General features: G+C 47.4%; 1 protein-coding gene across 1 annotated transcript in view; it reads left to right on the forward strand.

Moving 5' to 3' along the window:
• The window catches only part of LOC109873874 (gamma-aminobutyric acid receptor subunit rho-3-like), a 17544-nt gene continuing 1074 nt past the window's right edge, over nucleotides 1-16470 (forward strand). Inside the window, exons 1-8 of the mRNA XM_031809030.1 lie at nucleotides 1-620; nucleotides 1590-1702; nucleotides 7225-7292; nucleotides 7868-8091; nucleotides 8254-8336; nucleotides 9211-9348; nucleotides 15134-15286; nucleotides 16272-16465. Coding sequence (XP_031664890.1) covers nucleotides 478-620; nucleotides 1590-1702; nucleotides 7225-7292; nucleotides 7868-8091; nucleotides 8254-8336; nucleotides 9211-9348; nucleotides 15134-15286; nucleotides 16272-16465 — 1116 coding nt within the window. The 5' untranslated portion in view covers nucleotides 1-477. The remainder of the gene's footprint in view (nucleotides 621-1589; nucleotides 1703-7224; nucleotides 7293-7867; nucleotides 8092-8253; nucleotides 8337-9210; nucleotides 9349-15133; nucleotides 15287-16271; nucleotides 16466-16470) is intronic.

Raw genomic sequence — 16470 nt, forward strand, 5'->3', positions numbered from 1 at the left:
AGGTTACTGAAAGATTTCAGCAACCACACATAAGAAGATTAGAGAGGAATTAACATCATTCCTTTGTCATTATAGGAATAAATTGATATTTGGTTTTAATCAGAGGGAGGGGAGAGAGGAGAGCAGGGAGAACAGGATGTGCCCTGAGTAGCATAGAAGCACGAGCCAGAGGGACTGGCACTAGGACACGGGCAGGCGAAAACACAAGCTGGAGGAACATTTTGTGGCACTGGAGCTGATAGTTGGATGCCTGGATCAACGTGCAGCATGTAACAGAGGACGAGAGGGTTGTATAACACAGATCTCTCAGAGCTCTGCTTGTCCGCTGTGAGGTGGAATGGGTGCTGCTGGGATATGGATGGGCCACCGGACAGGGACAGTCGGGGCGTCTCACTGACCTCCTGGAAGATCTCTGAGAGATAGACTCAGACGCATTGGAAAGACTTCCTGGTTGCTCCAGCTCTTCCAGCCCCAGGCATGAACCTGGTGCTCCTGGCCTTCAGGCTGATGTGCCTGGCCTGGCTGTGGCCTGTCACACTGCTCAACGGCAGCCACCGCCCCAACAAGAGGAGGCACAAGGATGTGTACCTTGGGGAGAACAGCAAGAACCAACATGGAGGGTGAGTCTAGGGGTGTGGTCCCACTGGAGTTGTGTTATGTTCTTGTCAAGGGTTGTGTTTGCTTATCTTTTCTGTTTGGTTTGAAGCTGGTTTGTGTATAGTTCTGGAAGCAATGTTTCATTTAGTATACACACCACAGGATGTTACTGTTCTGTTGATCTGTTGTCTGATTGATATGGTTAAAAGGTTATTTTGGGGAGGAGTTGTATTGTTTAACATGGAATGCTATTCATAGATTCAATGCATCAATCCAATCTCTGTGAATTTAAAAAAACACTGATGGTGAATTTACCACGGTCGAGTGAATAATCTCCAATGTGTGCTGGGACAGACGTCATTACTGCAGTGCATTGTGGATAAAGGCCAGGGCAGGTGAGGTAACCACAGGGACTTAGAGGTAATATCAGGGTCCCGAGTTTGGGTGGGGACACCTCGTAAGAGAGAAGCAGTAATTTGTGGGTAATGATGGAGAGGGGATTTGATAAGGGGTTTGAGTGTACGCCAGAATAATTTGTAAAAATAGAGTTGTTTGTGTGTCTGTAGTATGGGTATAAATAGTTTGATTGTAAAATGAGAATATCAGTTGACTGAAGTTTTGTATGATGCTATTTAAAGGCTTTGCGAGTGATGATGCAGGGTGTGTTGTCACTCAAATTGGAGGGATTCATCAATCATGTAATTTGACCCTCTACTAACTGTAATGTGATTTTAATAAGACATATAAAGTGAAATTAATCATTCTTAACAGCTAACACCCCAGAGAAGATGTTGCTGCCTTAATAAGAGTGTTTGTCTCTCTCTGTGTGTGTGTGTGTGTGTGTGTGTGTGTGTGTGTGTGTGTGTGTGTGTGTGTGTGTGTGTGTGTGTGTGTGTGTGTGTGTGTGTGTGTGTGTGTCAGTTGGTGTGAGTGTGTATTTCTTAGGAAAAATTGCATCTGATATGCTGATCTGTGTCCACTTTGCTCCTCAGACGAATAGACTTTAAGATGAAAAAGTCTGACAGCACCAAGTCCCTGCTAATTAAATCTGAACAGCTGCTCCGTATTGAGGACCATGACTTTGCAATGCGGCCTGGCTTTGGAGGTAAGACCATCCCCCCCCAGTCTCCTTTGGCTTGGTGGGCATACAACATATTTGCATGTGGTTGACTGTGTGTGCTTTTACCAGCAGCTGTTGGGTTTGACTCATTAATTAAGAGTAAATGGGGAAGTCAAGGGTCTTTTGAGGGAGGGAGGGAGGGAGGGAGGGAGGGAGGGAGGGAGGGAGGGAGGGAGGGAGGGAGGGAGGGAGGGAGGGAGGGAGGGAGGGAGGGAGGGAGGGAGGAAAGAGAGGACAATGGAGCTTTACCTACAGTAATTTGTTTTTATAGATAGTCCATAACATGCCACACAGCAGATGTGACAGATTAGGTATAATTCAGGTTTTGGAAGAGGCAGCATTAACGCTAGTACTGTGGCTTGAATGCTTTCTCCTGGAGCAGAAAGTAGGTTACAGTGTCATCTTTTGTAACACCCCATCCCCAAAAAAATCACTGACCCAGATTGTCTGCAGAGCCTAGCAGACATAGACAGCCTGCAGCCGAGAACACAGATGTTAGAACTATAGTAATCTGGATTATAGTCCATGCTTTCTGAAACAATACCAAATGCTAAATCTTCCTGGGCAGTCCAGAGCAGCAAAGAGCATACATACTACCGCAGTATGGTCATTAGGTGTTCAGAAAGTGTTCGGTTGAACTACAGATCATGTGTGTCAGTGTTTGGGATCCCACTGTAAACAGTCACTGCAACATGTATTTACATAGCAGTCATACTGAAGGCTATAATGACAGTTTAGCTACATATTTCTAAATGTGGTGTGATGGCACGTTATGGAATTATGCGCATTTAGGTCTCCATCTGGCTGTTTTCCTATCGATTCCAAACTATCCCTGTGTTTTGTCTGTGTTTGTTTCTGTGTTTGTTTCTGTGTTTGTTTCTGTGTTGTCTAGGCGAGGTGGGGTGAGGTAGATGGAGGAAGTTAATCTCTGTAATGTTGAAATGAGATTGGGCAGGTCACAGAGAAGGGTACATTTGGTGGAATTGAAATTAGGAAACCATTTTTCCCTGAAATTGCTTATCTTTCAAAGAACTCATTTTGATACTGCCATGAGCACTTTAATCCTACCAAGGCAGATATGTAACTCAGTCTGTTAGCTCTACTGACACGTGTGAGACAGGGGCAGTCCAACTCAAACCCCTGTCATGTATTTTGAGGGAATATGGAATTGCTCCTCCTTCATAGGGTATGTCAGAACGGTAGATGCATGTATCTTGATTCTAGATGGATGTATCTTGATTCTAGATGGATGTACCTTGATTCTAGATGGATGTACCCTACCATTCAAAAGTTTGTGGTCACTTAGAAATGTCCTTGTTTTTGAAAGAAATTTTAAAAGTCTGTCCTTTAAAATAACATAAAATTGATCAGAAATACAGTGTAGACATTGTTAATGTTGTTCATGACTATTGTAGCTGGAAACGGCTGATTTGTAATGGAATATCTACATAGGCGTACAGAGGCCCATTATCAGTAACCATCACTCCTGTGTTCCAATGGCACATTGTGTTAGCTAATCCAGGTTTATCATTTTAAAAGGCTAATTGATCATTACAAAACCCTTTTGCAATTATGTTAGCACAGCTGAAAACGGTTGTTCTGACTAAACAAGCAATAAAACTGGCTTTCTTTAGACTAGTTGAGTATCTGGAGCATCAGCATTTGTGGGGTCAATTACAGGCTCAAAATGTCCAGAAACAAATAACTTTCTTCTGAAACTCGTCAGTCTATTCTTGTTCTGAGAAATGAGAGCGAGAAATTGCCAAGAAACTGAAGATCTCGTACAACGCTGTGTACTACTCCCTTCACAGAACAGCTCAAACTGGCCCTAACCAGAATAGAAAGAGGAGTGGGAGGCCCCGGTGCACAATTGAGCAAGACAAGTACATTAGTGTCTAGTTTTGAAAACAGACATCTCACAAGTCCTCAACTGGCAGTTTCATTAAATAGTACCCGCAAAACACTGGTCTCAACGTCAACAGTGAAGAGGCGACTCCGGGATGCTGGCCTTCTAGGCAGAGTTCCTCTGTCCAGTGTCTGTGCTCTTTTGCCCATCTTAATCCTTCCTTTTATTGGCCAGTCTGAGATATGGCTTTTTCTTTGCCACTCTGCCTAGAAGGCCAGCCTCCCAGAGTCGCCTCTTCACTGTTGACGTTGAGACTGGTGTTTTGCGGGTTTTCTAATTATCAATAAACTTGGATTAGCTAACACAACGTACCATTGGAACACAGGAGTGATGATTGCTGATAATGGGCCTCTGTACGCCTATGTAGCTATTCCGTTAAAAATCTTCCGTTTCCAGCTACAATAGTCATTTACAACATTAACAATGTCTACACTGTATTTCTGATCAATTTTATGTTATTTTAATGGACTAAATGTTTTGCTTTTCTTTCAAAAACAAGGACATTTCTGTGACCCCACATTTTTGAACAGTAGTGTATATTGATTTTATACAGAGGTATATTGATTACAGATGGTTGTATATTGATTATATACAGAGGTATATTGATTATAGATGGATGTATATTGATTATATACAGAGGTATATTGATTATAGATGGATGTATATTGATTATATACAGAGGTATATTGATTATAGATTGAGGTATGTTGTTTATAGACGGATGTACATTGATTATAGATGGATGTATATTGATTATAGATGGAAATATGTTGATTATACTGTACACGGAGGTACAGTAGCAGTCAAAAGTTTGGACACACCTACTCATTCAAGGGTTTGTCTTTATTTGTCCTATTTTCTACATTGCAGAATAATAGTGAAGACATCAAAGCTTTGAATTAACACCTATGGAATCACGTAGTAACCAAAAAAGTGTTCAACAAATCAAAATATATTTTATATTTGAGATTCTTCAAAGTAGTCACCCTTTGCCTTGAAGACAGCTTTGCATACTCTTGGCATTCTCTCAACCAGCTTCATGAAGTAGTCACCTGGAATGCATTTCAATTAACAGGTGTGCGTTGTTAAAAGTTAATCTGTGGAATTTCTTTCCTTCTTAATGGATAGCCCTATTTGGTTAAAGACCAAGTCCATATTATGGCAAGAACAGCTCAAATAAGCAAAGAGAAACGACAGTCCATCATTACTTTAAGACATGAAAGTCAGTCAATCCTGAAAATTTGAAGAACTTTAAAGGTTTATTCAAGTGCAGTCGCAAAAACCATCGAGCACTATGATGAAACTGGCTCTTATGAGGACTGGCACAGGAAAGGAAGACCCAGAGTTAATGCTGCTGCAGAGGATAAGTTCAGTAGAGTTACCAGCCTCAGAAATTGCAGCCCAAAGAAATGCTTCACAGAGTTCAAGTAACAGACATCTCAACTTCAACTGTTCAGAAGATATTGCATGAATCAGGCCTTCATGGTCGATTTGCTGCAGAGAAACCACTACTAAAGGACACCAATAAGAAGAAGAGACTTGCTTGGGCCAAGAAACGCGAGCAATGGACATTAGACGGTGGAAATCTGTCATTGGTCGGATGAGTCCAAATTTGAGATGATTGTTTCCAACCACTGTGTCATTGTGAGACGTAGAGTAGGTGAACAGATGATCTCCGCATGTGTGGTTCCCACCGTGAAGCGTGGAGGAGGAGGTGTGATGGTGTGGGGGTGCTTTGCTGGTGATACTATCTGTGATTTATTTAGAATGCATGGCACATTTAACCAGCATGGCTACCATCGCATTCTGCAGCAATACGCCGTCCCATCTGGTTTGCGCTGAGTGGGTCTATCATTTGTTTTTCAACAGGACAATGACCCATCACACCTCCAGGCGGTGTAAGGGCTATTTGATCAAGAAGGACAGTGACGGAGTGCAGATTCAGAAGACCTGACCTCCACAATCACCTGACCTCAACCCAATTGAGATGGTTTGGGATGAGTTGGACTGTAGAGTGAAGGAAAAGCAGCCAACAAGTGCAACAGTCTTGAAGGGAACTCCTTCAAGACTGTTGGAAAAAGCATTCCAGATGAAGCTGGTTGAGAGAATGCCAAGAGTGTACAAAGCTGACATCAAGGCAAAGAGTGGCTACTTTGAAGAATCTAAAATCTAAAATATATTTTGATTTTTTTAAACACTTTTTGGGTTCCTACATTTTAGAAAATTTTATTTTACCTTTGTTTAACTAGGCAAGTCAGTTAAGAACAAATTCTTATTTTCAATGATGGCCTAGGAACAGTGGGTTAACTGCCTTGTTCAGGGGCAGATCATGATTCCATATCTATTATTTCATAGTTTTGATGTCTTCTCTATTATTCTACAATTAAAAAAATAGTAAAAATAAAGAAAAATCCTTGAATGAGTAGGTGTGTCCAAACTTTTGACTGGTAGTGTATATTGATTATAAACGGATATATCTTGATTATACTGTAGATGGATGTATATTGATTATAGATGGGTGTATCTTGATTATAGATGGACCTATATTGATTATAGACAGATGTTTATTTTTTATTTTATTTTATTTCACCTTTATTTAACCAGGTAGGCTAGTTGAGAACACCTTTATTTAACCAGGTAGGCTAGTTGAGAACACCTTTATTTAACCAGGTAGGCTAGTTGAGAACACCTTTATTTAACCAGGTAGGCTAGTTGAGAACAAGTTCTCATTTGCAACTGCGACCTGGCCAAGATAAAGCATAGCAGTGTGAGCAGACAACAAAGAGTTACACATGGAGTAAACAATTAACAAGTCAATAACACAGTAGAAACCAAAGGGGGAGTCTATATACAATGTGTGCAAAAGGCATGAGGAGGTAGGCAAATAATGACAATTTTGCAGATTAACACTGGAGTGATGAATGATCCGATGGTCATGTACAGGTCGAGATATTGGTGTGCAAAAGATGTGGTAGGTTTGATATGATAAGGACTTATAGAATGAAAGGAGATATGGAGAGAATCCATTTATTAGTTTGGTGACACAGCGTCTCTGGGATCCCTGCGTTATGAGGATGCTGTGTCTTTGGGGAGGGGAGGTGTGGGATCATCCGTGTGTCTTTGGGGTTCTGTGGGGCCCTCTAGCCTGCAGCAGTATTCAGCGGGGAGAGTGATGGACAGGATAATCACAAAATAGGGCTTAGCTGACGAATGTTCAGCGTGACCACAGTGTCACAGTATCTCTGTTGAGACCAAGCATAGCCCAACGTTGCTCTTTGACCCCCTTGTTAGGGTTTTTCTCTTATTCACAATTTGTTTACCCTAAATTGCATTTCAAGTATAGTGTTTGGGTTGATTTACAAATATTTTGGTCTTAAAGAGAACATTTCTCACGAACTGTAGAACTAAGGCTGCATGTGCAGACAGATGTGATATATTTGTGATAGGTCTTGTGAAACACAGTGAGGTTAGGTTGAGTAGGACATGCTAAAGCCTTGAGTCATGAATCCATACGACAGCACACCGCCAAAAGCCTGACCAAACTTGCTCTCCCTGTCAAGATAGACATGTGAAATCTCAAGCTGTTTTTTCTCCCATGTAGGGGCAGCTATTCCTGTGGGCATAGACGTGCAGGTGGAGAGCATTGACAGTATATCTGAAGTCAACATGGTAAGTCTATAAACCTCTGTGTGTAAGTGTGTGACCGACACACTGAAACTCACTTTCACAAAATGAGACAACCCATATATTCTGTCCCTCAGGGATAGTTCACCCAAATTACAAAATTACACATTAGTTTCCTTACCCTGTAAGCAGTTTATGAACAAGTAAAAAAAATGCTAATATCAGTACCATGACTTAAATGAGATTTGTGCTATTAATGCTAAAATGTTAGCATTTGGAAACAGTGCCAGACAAACCAAAGCATGGATTGCTGTCATACCTTGTCCATAGACTACTAACAGGGTAAGGAAACCAATGTGTAAATGTGTCATTTGCGGGAACTATAACTCTAAGTGTTGGAACTCTATTCTACTTTATTATGACCAATTTAATGTTGAGGCATAACAGTCAACTCAAATATAGATTTTAAACACGTAGAACCTGCATTACCCTGTCTCTCGACCTACTGTACATACAAATCCATTTTTGTGAACCATTATTGACATACAATTACTCTCTTGATAATGTGCTAGTTTGTCTATTGGGCCTAAGCGTTGGTGTTTGTTGGTGTGTTTGTATAGGACTTCACCATGACTCTGTACCTGAGACACTACTGGCAGGACGACCGGCTGGCCTTCCCTTCCAGCAGCAACAGGAGTCGGACATTTGACGCGCGGCTGGTGAAGAAGATCTGGGTGCCAGACGTGTTCTTTGTCCACTCCAAACGTTCCTTCATCCATGACACGACCATGGAGAACATCATGCTGAGGGTGTACCCTGATGGCAACATTCTCTACAGTGTCAGGTACACTGAGAATGGGCCTCCTTTACCACAGGAAGCATAAGGCCTTTAGGATAGTGTACCATCCTATACTATTGCTGCTTTATACACATAGGAGACGTGGGGATTTGTTTTCCGATGCTGTTATATTGTGGAGCATATTATTGATTGTGCTCTTCGTTTCAGGATCACTGTGACTGCTCTTTGCGCCATGGACTTCAGTAGTTTTCCGTTGGATACACAGAATTGCTCTCTGGAACTGGAGAGCTGTGAGTATAAAACAATAAGGGTATATGGGTGTAATGCGATATATATTGTATATTAGCTCACGTGTATTCATAGAAAGGAATTCAAACATAATGTGGAACAGTTGGCCCTCCTCTTTTTATATAGATAAAATCACATTTGTAATCCACGGTCAGGTCAGTTTGTGTCCATAATACATGTCTTTTTGATGCAGGATTTACCAGGGATTAAAAGTCCTGTTCATCTTTATAGGAACAGAGGCTGGGTCGTTCCATGAAATGAGTGCCATTTGCACCCCTATTCTAAGTAGAAATTGTGCAAAGATGTTTCATTTTAAAAGCTTGTTTTATTAAAGTGTCCTTTAACATAGCACACAGGGACAATGAAATAAATACATTTTTATATGAATAAAGACTTCTGTATTTTGACATGTCCCTCTGTGGCTTCTAGGAAGATTTTAACCCACTTAACCCCAACAAGTTCACTATTATTGTAAAGACACAGTTATTTTGTTGCTTTGACAAAGTCATTTCCGAAGATGTTTATTTATTTAATGTTATTAGTGATTCATTTTAAGTAAAAAAAGAACACATTTTCTTCCTATTAAGGGACACTACTCAAAAGGCCCCTAATTGGTGGAACGACCCAGCTACAGGCAAATTGAAGTTGGTCATTTCTTATCAGTCATTTTATACACTGATGTTTCAATTGTCATGATTGTGTACGCACGCACACACACACACACACACACACACACACATACAGAAAGCATGGCCCTGGTCTCAGAGAAGAGGTGGTACTACTGTATCCTCTCCTCTGAGGGACATAGCCCATGATTCTTCTAAGAGAGGCTACACAAAGGAGTCACCTTCTACCCTGTTCTCTCCTCTCTTGAAGACGCATACAATGAGAATGACCTCATGCTCTACTGGAAGAACGGGAACGATTCATTAAGGACTGACGAGATCGTGCTCTCGCAGTTTTTTATTGAAGAATTTCACCCTTCCTTCGGGCTTGCCTTCTACAGCAGCACGGGTATGTGTGGTTGTGTTGCACCCTGATGCATAGGGACATACAGTGCTGTTCCTCGGTCCTACTCCTCTGCTACTCAGCTTATTCTTATGTAATTTAACTGCTTTGTAAGAGCCAAAGCCAACATCCCAAACCCTCCTGCTTCTGATTCCACTCTGCCAGTCTGAGGAGAGCGAGAGTTTAGGAGAATTTCCTCCACAGAATGTCAGTATGGAATCCTGCCCAAACCTCAGTAATAACTTGTCCATTGCATCATAGCCATGCGAAGTCCCATGTGACTATTATTTTGACTAGATTCCTTCCTATGTCATAATGAGCTCTGATTACCCAGAGGGATGGTGATGAACTGTTCCAGCAAGAGTGATTATCTTTCTCTTTTCTCTCTCTCTCCCCCCTCTCTCTACCCCAACCCCACTCTCTCTCTCTCTCCCCCCTCTCTCTACCCCAACCCCACTCTCTCTCTCTCTCCCCCCCTCTCTCTACCCCAACCCCACTCTCTCTCTCCTCCCCCCCTCTCTCTACCCCAACCCCACTCTCTCTCTCTCTCCCCCTCTCTCTACCCCAACCCCACTCTCTCTCTCTCTCCCCCCTCTCCCTACCCCAACCCCACTCTCTCTCTCTCTCCCCCTTCTCTCTACCCCAACCCCACTCTCTCTCCCCCCTCTCTCTACCCCCAACCCCACTTTCTCTCTCTCTCTTTCCCCCCACCACTCTCTCTCTCCCCCACTGCTCTCTCCCCCACCCCCTCTCGCTCTCTCTCTCCCCCCACCCCTCACTCTCCATCTCTGTCCCCCACCTCTCTCTCCCCCACCCCTCTCTCTCTCACCCACCTCTCTCTCTCCTCCCACCCCTCCCTCTCTCTCTCTCATCACGCACCCGTCTCTCTCTCTTCCCCACACCTCTCTTTCTCCGTCATCCCCTCTCTCTCTCCCCCACCTCTCTCTTTCTCCCTAACCTCTCTCTCTTCTTCCTCCACCCCTCTCTCTATCTCCCCCACGTCTCACCCCCCACACCTCTCTCTCGCTCTCTACCACCCCTCTTCTCTTTCTCCCCTAACTCTCTCTCTACCCCCACCTCTCTATCTCCCCACCTCTCTCACACCTCTCTTTCTCCCCATCCCCTCTCTTTCTCTCTTCCCCCACACCTCTCTTTCTCCCCATCCCCTTTCTTTCTCTCTTCCCCCACACCTCTCTTTCTCTCTTCCCCCACCCCTCTCTTTCTCTCTTCCCCCACCCCCTCTTTCTCTCTCTCTACCCCCACCTTTCTCTCTACCCCCACCTCTCTCTCTCTTCCCCCACATCTCTCTTTCTCCCACCCCCTCTCCCTCTCCCCATATTTCTCTCTTCCCCATCTCTCTCTCTCCCCCCACCCCTCTGTCCCCCCCACCTCTCTCAACCAAACCTTTCTCTTTCTCCCCCACCCCTCTCTCTCCCCCACCTCTCTCCCCCAACCTTTCTCTCTCCCCCACCCCTCTCTCTCTCTCCCCTCACATCTCTCTTTCTCCGCATCCCCTCTCCCCCACCTCTCTTTCTTCCCCCACCCCTTTCTCTCTCTCTCCCCAACCTCTCTCTCTCTCCCCCCACCTCTCCCTCTCCCACCACTCTTTCTCTCCCCACTCTCTCTCATTCCCTTCCCCCATTTTCTCTTTCTCCCACATCCCCCCTCTCGCTCATCTCTCTCTCCCATTCCCTCTCTCTCCCTCTCCCCCACCTCTCTCTTTCCCTACATGTCTCTTTCTCCCCCACCCCTCCACTACTCCTCTTTCTCTTTCCCCCACCCCTCTCTTTCTCTCTTCCCCCCCTCTCTCCCCCACCCCTCCTCAACCCTCTCTCTCTCGCTCTCCACCCCCCTCTTTCTCTCTCTCCCCCCAATGCTCTCTTTCTACCACCCCTCTATTTCCCCCAACTCTCTCAACCCAACTTCTCTCTATCTCCCCCCACATCTCTCTTTCTCTGCATCCCCTCTTCCCCCCAACTCTATCTTTCTTCCCCCACCCCCCTCTCTCTCTCTCTCTCTCCCCAACCTCTCTCTCTCTCCCCCCACCTTTCCCTCTCTGTCCCCCCATCTCTCTCTACCCAACCTCTCTCTCTCTCCACCTCTCTCTCTTTTCCCCCATTTTCTCTTTCTCCCACATTCCCCTCTTTCTCTCCCCCTCTCTGTCCCCCACCTCTCTCTCCCCCACCCCTCTCTCTCTCACCCACCTCTCTCTCTCCTCCCACCCCTCCCTCTCTCTCTCTCATCACGCACCCGTCTCTCTCTCTTCCCCACACCTCTCTTTCTCCGTCATCCCCTCTCTCTCTCCCCCACCTCTCTCTTTCTCCCTAACCTCTCTCTCTTTCTTCCTCCACCCCTCTCTCTATCTCCCCCACGTCTCACCCCCCACACCTCTCTCTCGCTCTCTACCACCCCTCTTCTCTTTCTCCCCTAACTCTCTCTCTACCCCCACCTCTCTATCTCCCCCACCTCTCTCACACCTCTCTTTCTCCCCATCTCCTCTCTTTCTCTCTTCCCCCACACCTCTCTTTCTCCCCATCCCCTTTCTTTCTCTCTTCCCCCACACCTCTCTTTCTCTCTTCCCCCACCCCTCTCTTTCTCTCTTCCCCCACCCCTCTTTCTCTCTCTACCCCCACCTTTCTCTCTACCCCCACCTCTCTCTCTCTTCCCCCACATCTCTCTTTCTCCCACCCCCTCTCCCTCTCCCCATATTTCTCTCTTCCCCATCTCTCTCTCCCCCCACCCCTCTGTCCCCCCCACCTCTCTCAACCAAACCTTTCTCTTTCTCCTCCACCCCTCTCTCTCCCCCACCTCTCTCCCCCAACCTTTCTCTCTCCCCCACCCCTCTCTCTCTCTCTCTCCCCTCACATCTCTCTTTCTCCGCATCCCCTCTCCCCCACCTCTCTTTCTTCCCCCACCCCTTTCTCTCTCTCTCCCCAACCTCTCTCTCTCTCCCCCCACCTCTCCCTCTCCCACCACTCTTTCTCTCCCCACTCTCTCTCATTCCCTTCCCCCATTTTCTCTTTCTCCCACATCCCCCCTCTCGCTCATCTCTCTCTCCCATTCCCTCTCTCTCCCTCTCCCCCACCTCTCTCTTTCCCTACATGTCTCTTTCTCCCCCACCCCTCCACTACTCCTCTTTCTCTTTCCCCCACCCCTCTCTTTCTCTCTTCCCCCCCTCTCTCCCCCACCCCTCCTCAACCCTCTCTCTCTCGCTCTCCACCCCCCTCTTTCTCTCTCTCCCCACAATGCTCTCTTTCTACCACCCCTCTATTTCCCCCAACTCTCTCAACCCAACTTCTCTCTATCTCCCCCCACATCTCTCTTTCTCTGCATCCCCTCTTCCCCCCAACTCTATCTTTCTTCCCCCACCCCCCTCTCTCTCTCTCTCTCTCCCCAACCTCTCTCTCTCTCTCCCCCCACCTTTCCCTCTCTGTCCCCCCATCTCTCTCTACCCAACCTCTCTCTCTCTCCACCTCTCTCTCTTTTCCCCCATTTTCTCTTTCTCCCACATTCCCCTCTTTCTCTCCCCCTCTCTCTCCCCCACCTCTTTCTCCCCCACCCCTTTCTGTCCACCAACTCTCTCAACCCAACCTCTTTCTCTCTCCCCCACCCCTCTCTCTCCCCCACCTCTCTCAACCAAACCTTTCTCTTTCTCCCCACCCCTCTCTCTCCCCCACCTCTCTCCCCCAACCTTTCTCTCTCCCCCACCCCTCTCTCTCTCTCCCCTCACATCTCTCTTTCTCCGCATCCCCTCTCCCCACACCTCTATCTTTCTTCCCCCACCCCTTTCTCTCTCTCTCCCCGACCTCTCTCTCCCCCCACCTTGCCCTCTCCCACCCCTCTCTGTGACCCCCCACCTCTCTCTACCCAACCTCTCTCTCTTCCCACACCCCTCTCTCTCTCTCCCCACACCCCACCTCTCTCTCTCCACACCTCTCTCTCTCCAACCTCTCTCTCTCTCGCTCTCCACCACCCCTCTTTCTACCTCTCCCCCACCTCTCACTTTCCCCCCACTGCTCTCTCTCCTCCAACTCTCTCTTTCTCCCCATTTCATCTCTCTGTCTCGCTCTCCACCACCCCTCTCTCTCCCTCTCTCTCCCCTCACCTCTCTCTCCCCCACCTCTCACTCTCTGTCCCCAACTCTCTCTCCACCACCCCTCTTTCTCTCTTCCGCCCACCCCTCTCTCTCTTTCTCTCTTCCGCCCACCCCTCTCTCTCTTTCTCTCTCTCCCCCCACCTCTCTCTCACCCAATGCTCTCTATCCCCCACCCCTCTCTCTCCTCCCATCCCTCTCTCTCTCTCGCTCTCCACCACTATTCTTTCTCTCTCTCCCCCACCTCTCTCTTCCTTCCCCCACCGCGCTCGCTCTCTCCCCCCACTTCTCTCTCTCTCCCCCACCCCACTCTCTCTCTATACCTACCTCTCTCTCTCCCCCACCCCCTCTCTCTCTATACCCACCTCTCTCTCCCCCCCACCCCCTCTCTCTCTATACCCACCCCTCTCTCTCCCCCACCCCCTCTCTCTCTATACCCACCTCTCTCTCTCCACCCCCCACTCTCTCTCTCCCCCACCCCCTCTCTGTCTGTCCCCACCTATCTCTCTCTTTCCCCATCCCTCGCTCTCTTTTAATCTCCACCACCCCTCTTTCTCTCGCTCCCCCCACCTCTCCCTTTCTTCCACCCACCCCTCTCTCTCTTTCTCCTTCTCTGTCCCCACCTCTCTCTCTCCCCCACCTCTCCCTCTCCCCCCACCCCCCCTCTCTCCCAACCTCTCTCTATCTCCCACCCCTCTCTCTTTCCCCCTCTCTCTACCCCCACCCCTCTCTCTATCCCCCTCACCCCTCTCTCTCTCTGTTCCCGCTTCTCTCATTCTATCCCCCACCCCTCTCTCTGTTCCCCCACATCTCTCAACCCAACCTCTCTCTCTCTCTCCCCATGTCTCTCTCTCTTCCCCCACACAACTCTTTCTCCTACATCCCCTCTGTCTCTCTCTCCCCCATCTCTCTCTCTCTCCCCCATCTCTCTCTCTCTCCCCCAACCTCTCTCCCCACCTGTCTCTCCCCAACCTCGCTCTCTCCCACACCTCTCTCTTTCTTCCCCAACCCCTCTCTCTCTATCCCTCACCTCTCTTTCTCTCCCCTACCCTTCTCCCCCCACCTCTCTCTCTTTCTCTGTCCCCACCTATCTCTATCTCTCCCCACCCCCTCTCTCCGCCACCCCTCTCTCTCTCTCTGTCCCCCATCTCTCCCCCTTTCTTTCTCTCTCTCTCCCAACCCTTTCTATCTCTCTCTCGCTCTCCACCACCCCACTTTCTCTCTCTCCCCCACCTCTCTCTCTCTCTCTCTCTCTTTCTCTCTCTCTCTCTCTCTCTCTCTCTCTCTCTCTCTCTCTCACCTCTCCCACCCCACTCTTTCTCCCGCACCCCTCTCTCTCTCACCCACTCCAACCTCTCTCTCTCTTTCCCCCCACCTCTCTCTCTCTCTCTCGCTCTCCACCACCCCACTTTCTCTCACCTCTCTCTCTCTCTCTCTGTCTCTCTCTCAACCCACCTCTCCCACCCCAACCCCCTCTTTCTCTCTCTCCCACCCCACTCTCTCTCCCCCACCCCTCTCTCTCTCCCCACCTCTCTCTCTCTTCCCCCACCCCTCTTTCCCCCCTCCAACCTCTCTCTTTCCTCCCACCTCTCTCTCTCTGGCTCTGAACCACCCCCCTCTATCCACCCCCCCCCCTCTCTCTCGTTCTTCCCCCCCACCCCTCTCTCTCTCCCCACCACCCCTCTCTCTCCACCCCAGGTTGGTATAACAGGCTCTACATAAACTTCATCCTCAGGCGGCACATCTTCTTCTTCATGCTGCAGACCTATTTCCCCACCATGCTGATGGTGATGCTCTCCTGGGTGTCCTTCTGGATTGACAGGAGGGCTGTGCCCGCCCGGGTCTCTCTGGGTACAGTACTGATACTCTCACTGATAGTATGAGGGTTTTTGAAGGAATCTCTAGAAAATAACCTAAGCTCACAAAATGAGCAGAGAAACCTCACAAGGCCATCAGTATTTTCTGTACAGTATTCTTGATGCATCTCCATAAATGAAAGTGGGTTGGTGCTTTACCTTTCTCTTCCTTGTCACACCCCTGTTATTACCGCAAGGGTGGACAGGTGAATATGAGCCTGCTGCTTTTGACAGTTGCCAGAGCATAACTAATTAACCCAAAGAGAGAGAGAGAGAGAGTAGCAGTTGGGGTGGACACATCATCTCCCTCTCATCAGAGGACAACTGAAACTCAACACAGTTTCAGAATGTTTAGTTCTGCACATGACTACAGTCACCTGCACCAGGCGAGATCCCTTCAGGCAGTGTGGTGTGTCTCTGTGAAAGGTTGTTTGTTTTGCAAAGAAAGAGAAAGGTAGGGAGAGGGAAGAGGCAAGAGAGAGAGCCAGAGAAAAGGAGAAAGATGTGAATAATGTGAGGACTTTGCTTCACCCTGTGAGCAGCGCAGGTCTTTAGAGGCTCATACCGTAACAAAAGCTTTGGCCTAATTTCACTCTTCAGCTCAACAACAAAAAAGAAAAAACTGTCATCCCCATTCACTGAGACTTTGTGTTTACACACTGATATCTATTTTTATAAATGAAACCTATCTTCCCACTTCAGAGGAAAAAGAGGAAATGTACATGTACAGCTAGCTAGCTGCTCATGTAAGTAGAGCTCAAAGTACAGACTCCCACACCATTTGTTTTACTTTCCATCCATCTATGCTAAACCTCCACACAGTAATACACCTCACTATTTTTCCATACATTTGCCTCTCTCTTTTTATCATCGAAGGCTGTCATGGTACAAAGAGCTTTTAGGGGTGAAAACAAATTGATCGAGAATGATACCGTAACTCAATAATCTCTCTTTCTCTCCCTTTCCCTCTGCCTCTCCAGGCATCACCACAGTTCTGACCATGTCCACCATCATCACAGGCGTGTCAGCCTCCATGCCCCAGGTCTCTTATGTGAAAGCGGTAGACATCTATCTGTGGGCCAGCTTCCTGTTTGTCTTCCTGTCCGTCATCGAGTACGCCACCGTCAACTACTTCACCACAGTGGAGGAGATGAAGAAGCTCAAGGGGGGAAAGGTCAC

The sequence above is a fragment of the Oncorhynchus kisutch genome, linkage group LG29 (genome assembly GCF_002021735.2).
Source record: "Oncorhynchus kisutch isolate 150728-3 linkage group LG29, Okis_V2, whole genome shotgun sequence".
Lineage (NCBI taxonomy): Eukaryota > Metazoa > Chordata > Actinopteri > Salmoniformes > Salmonidae > Oncorhynchus > Oncorhynchus kisutch.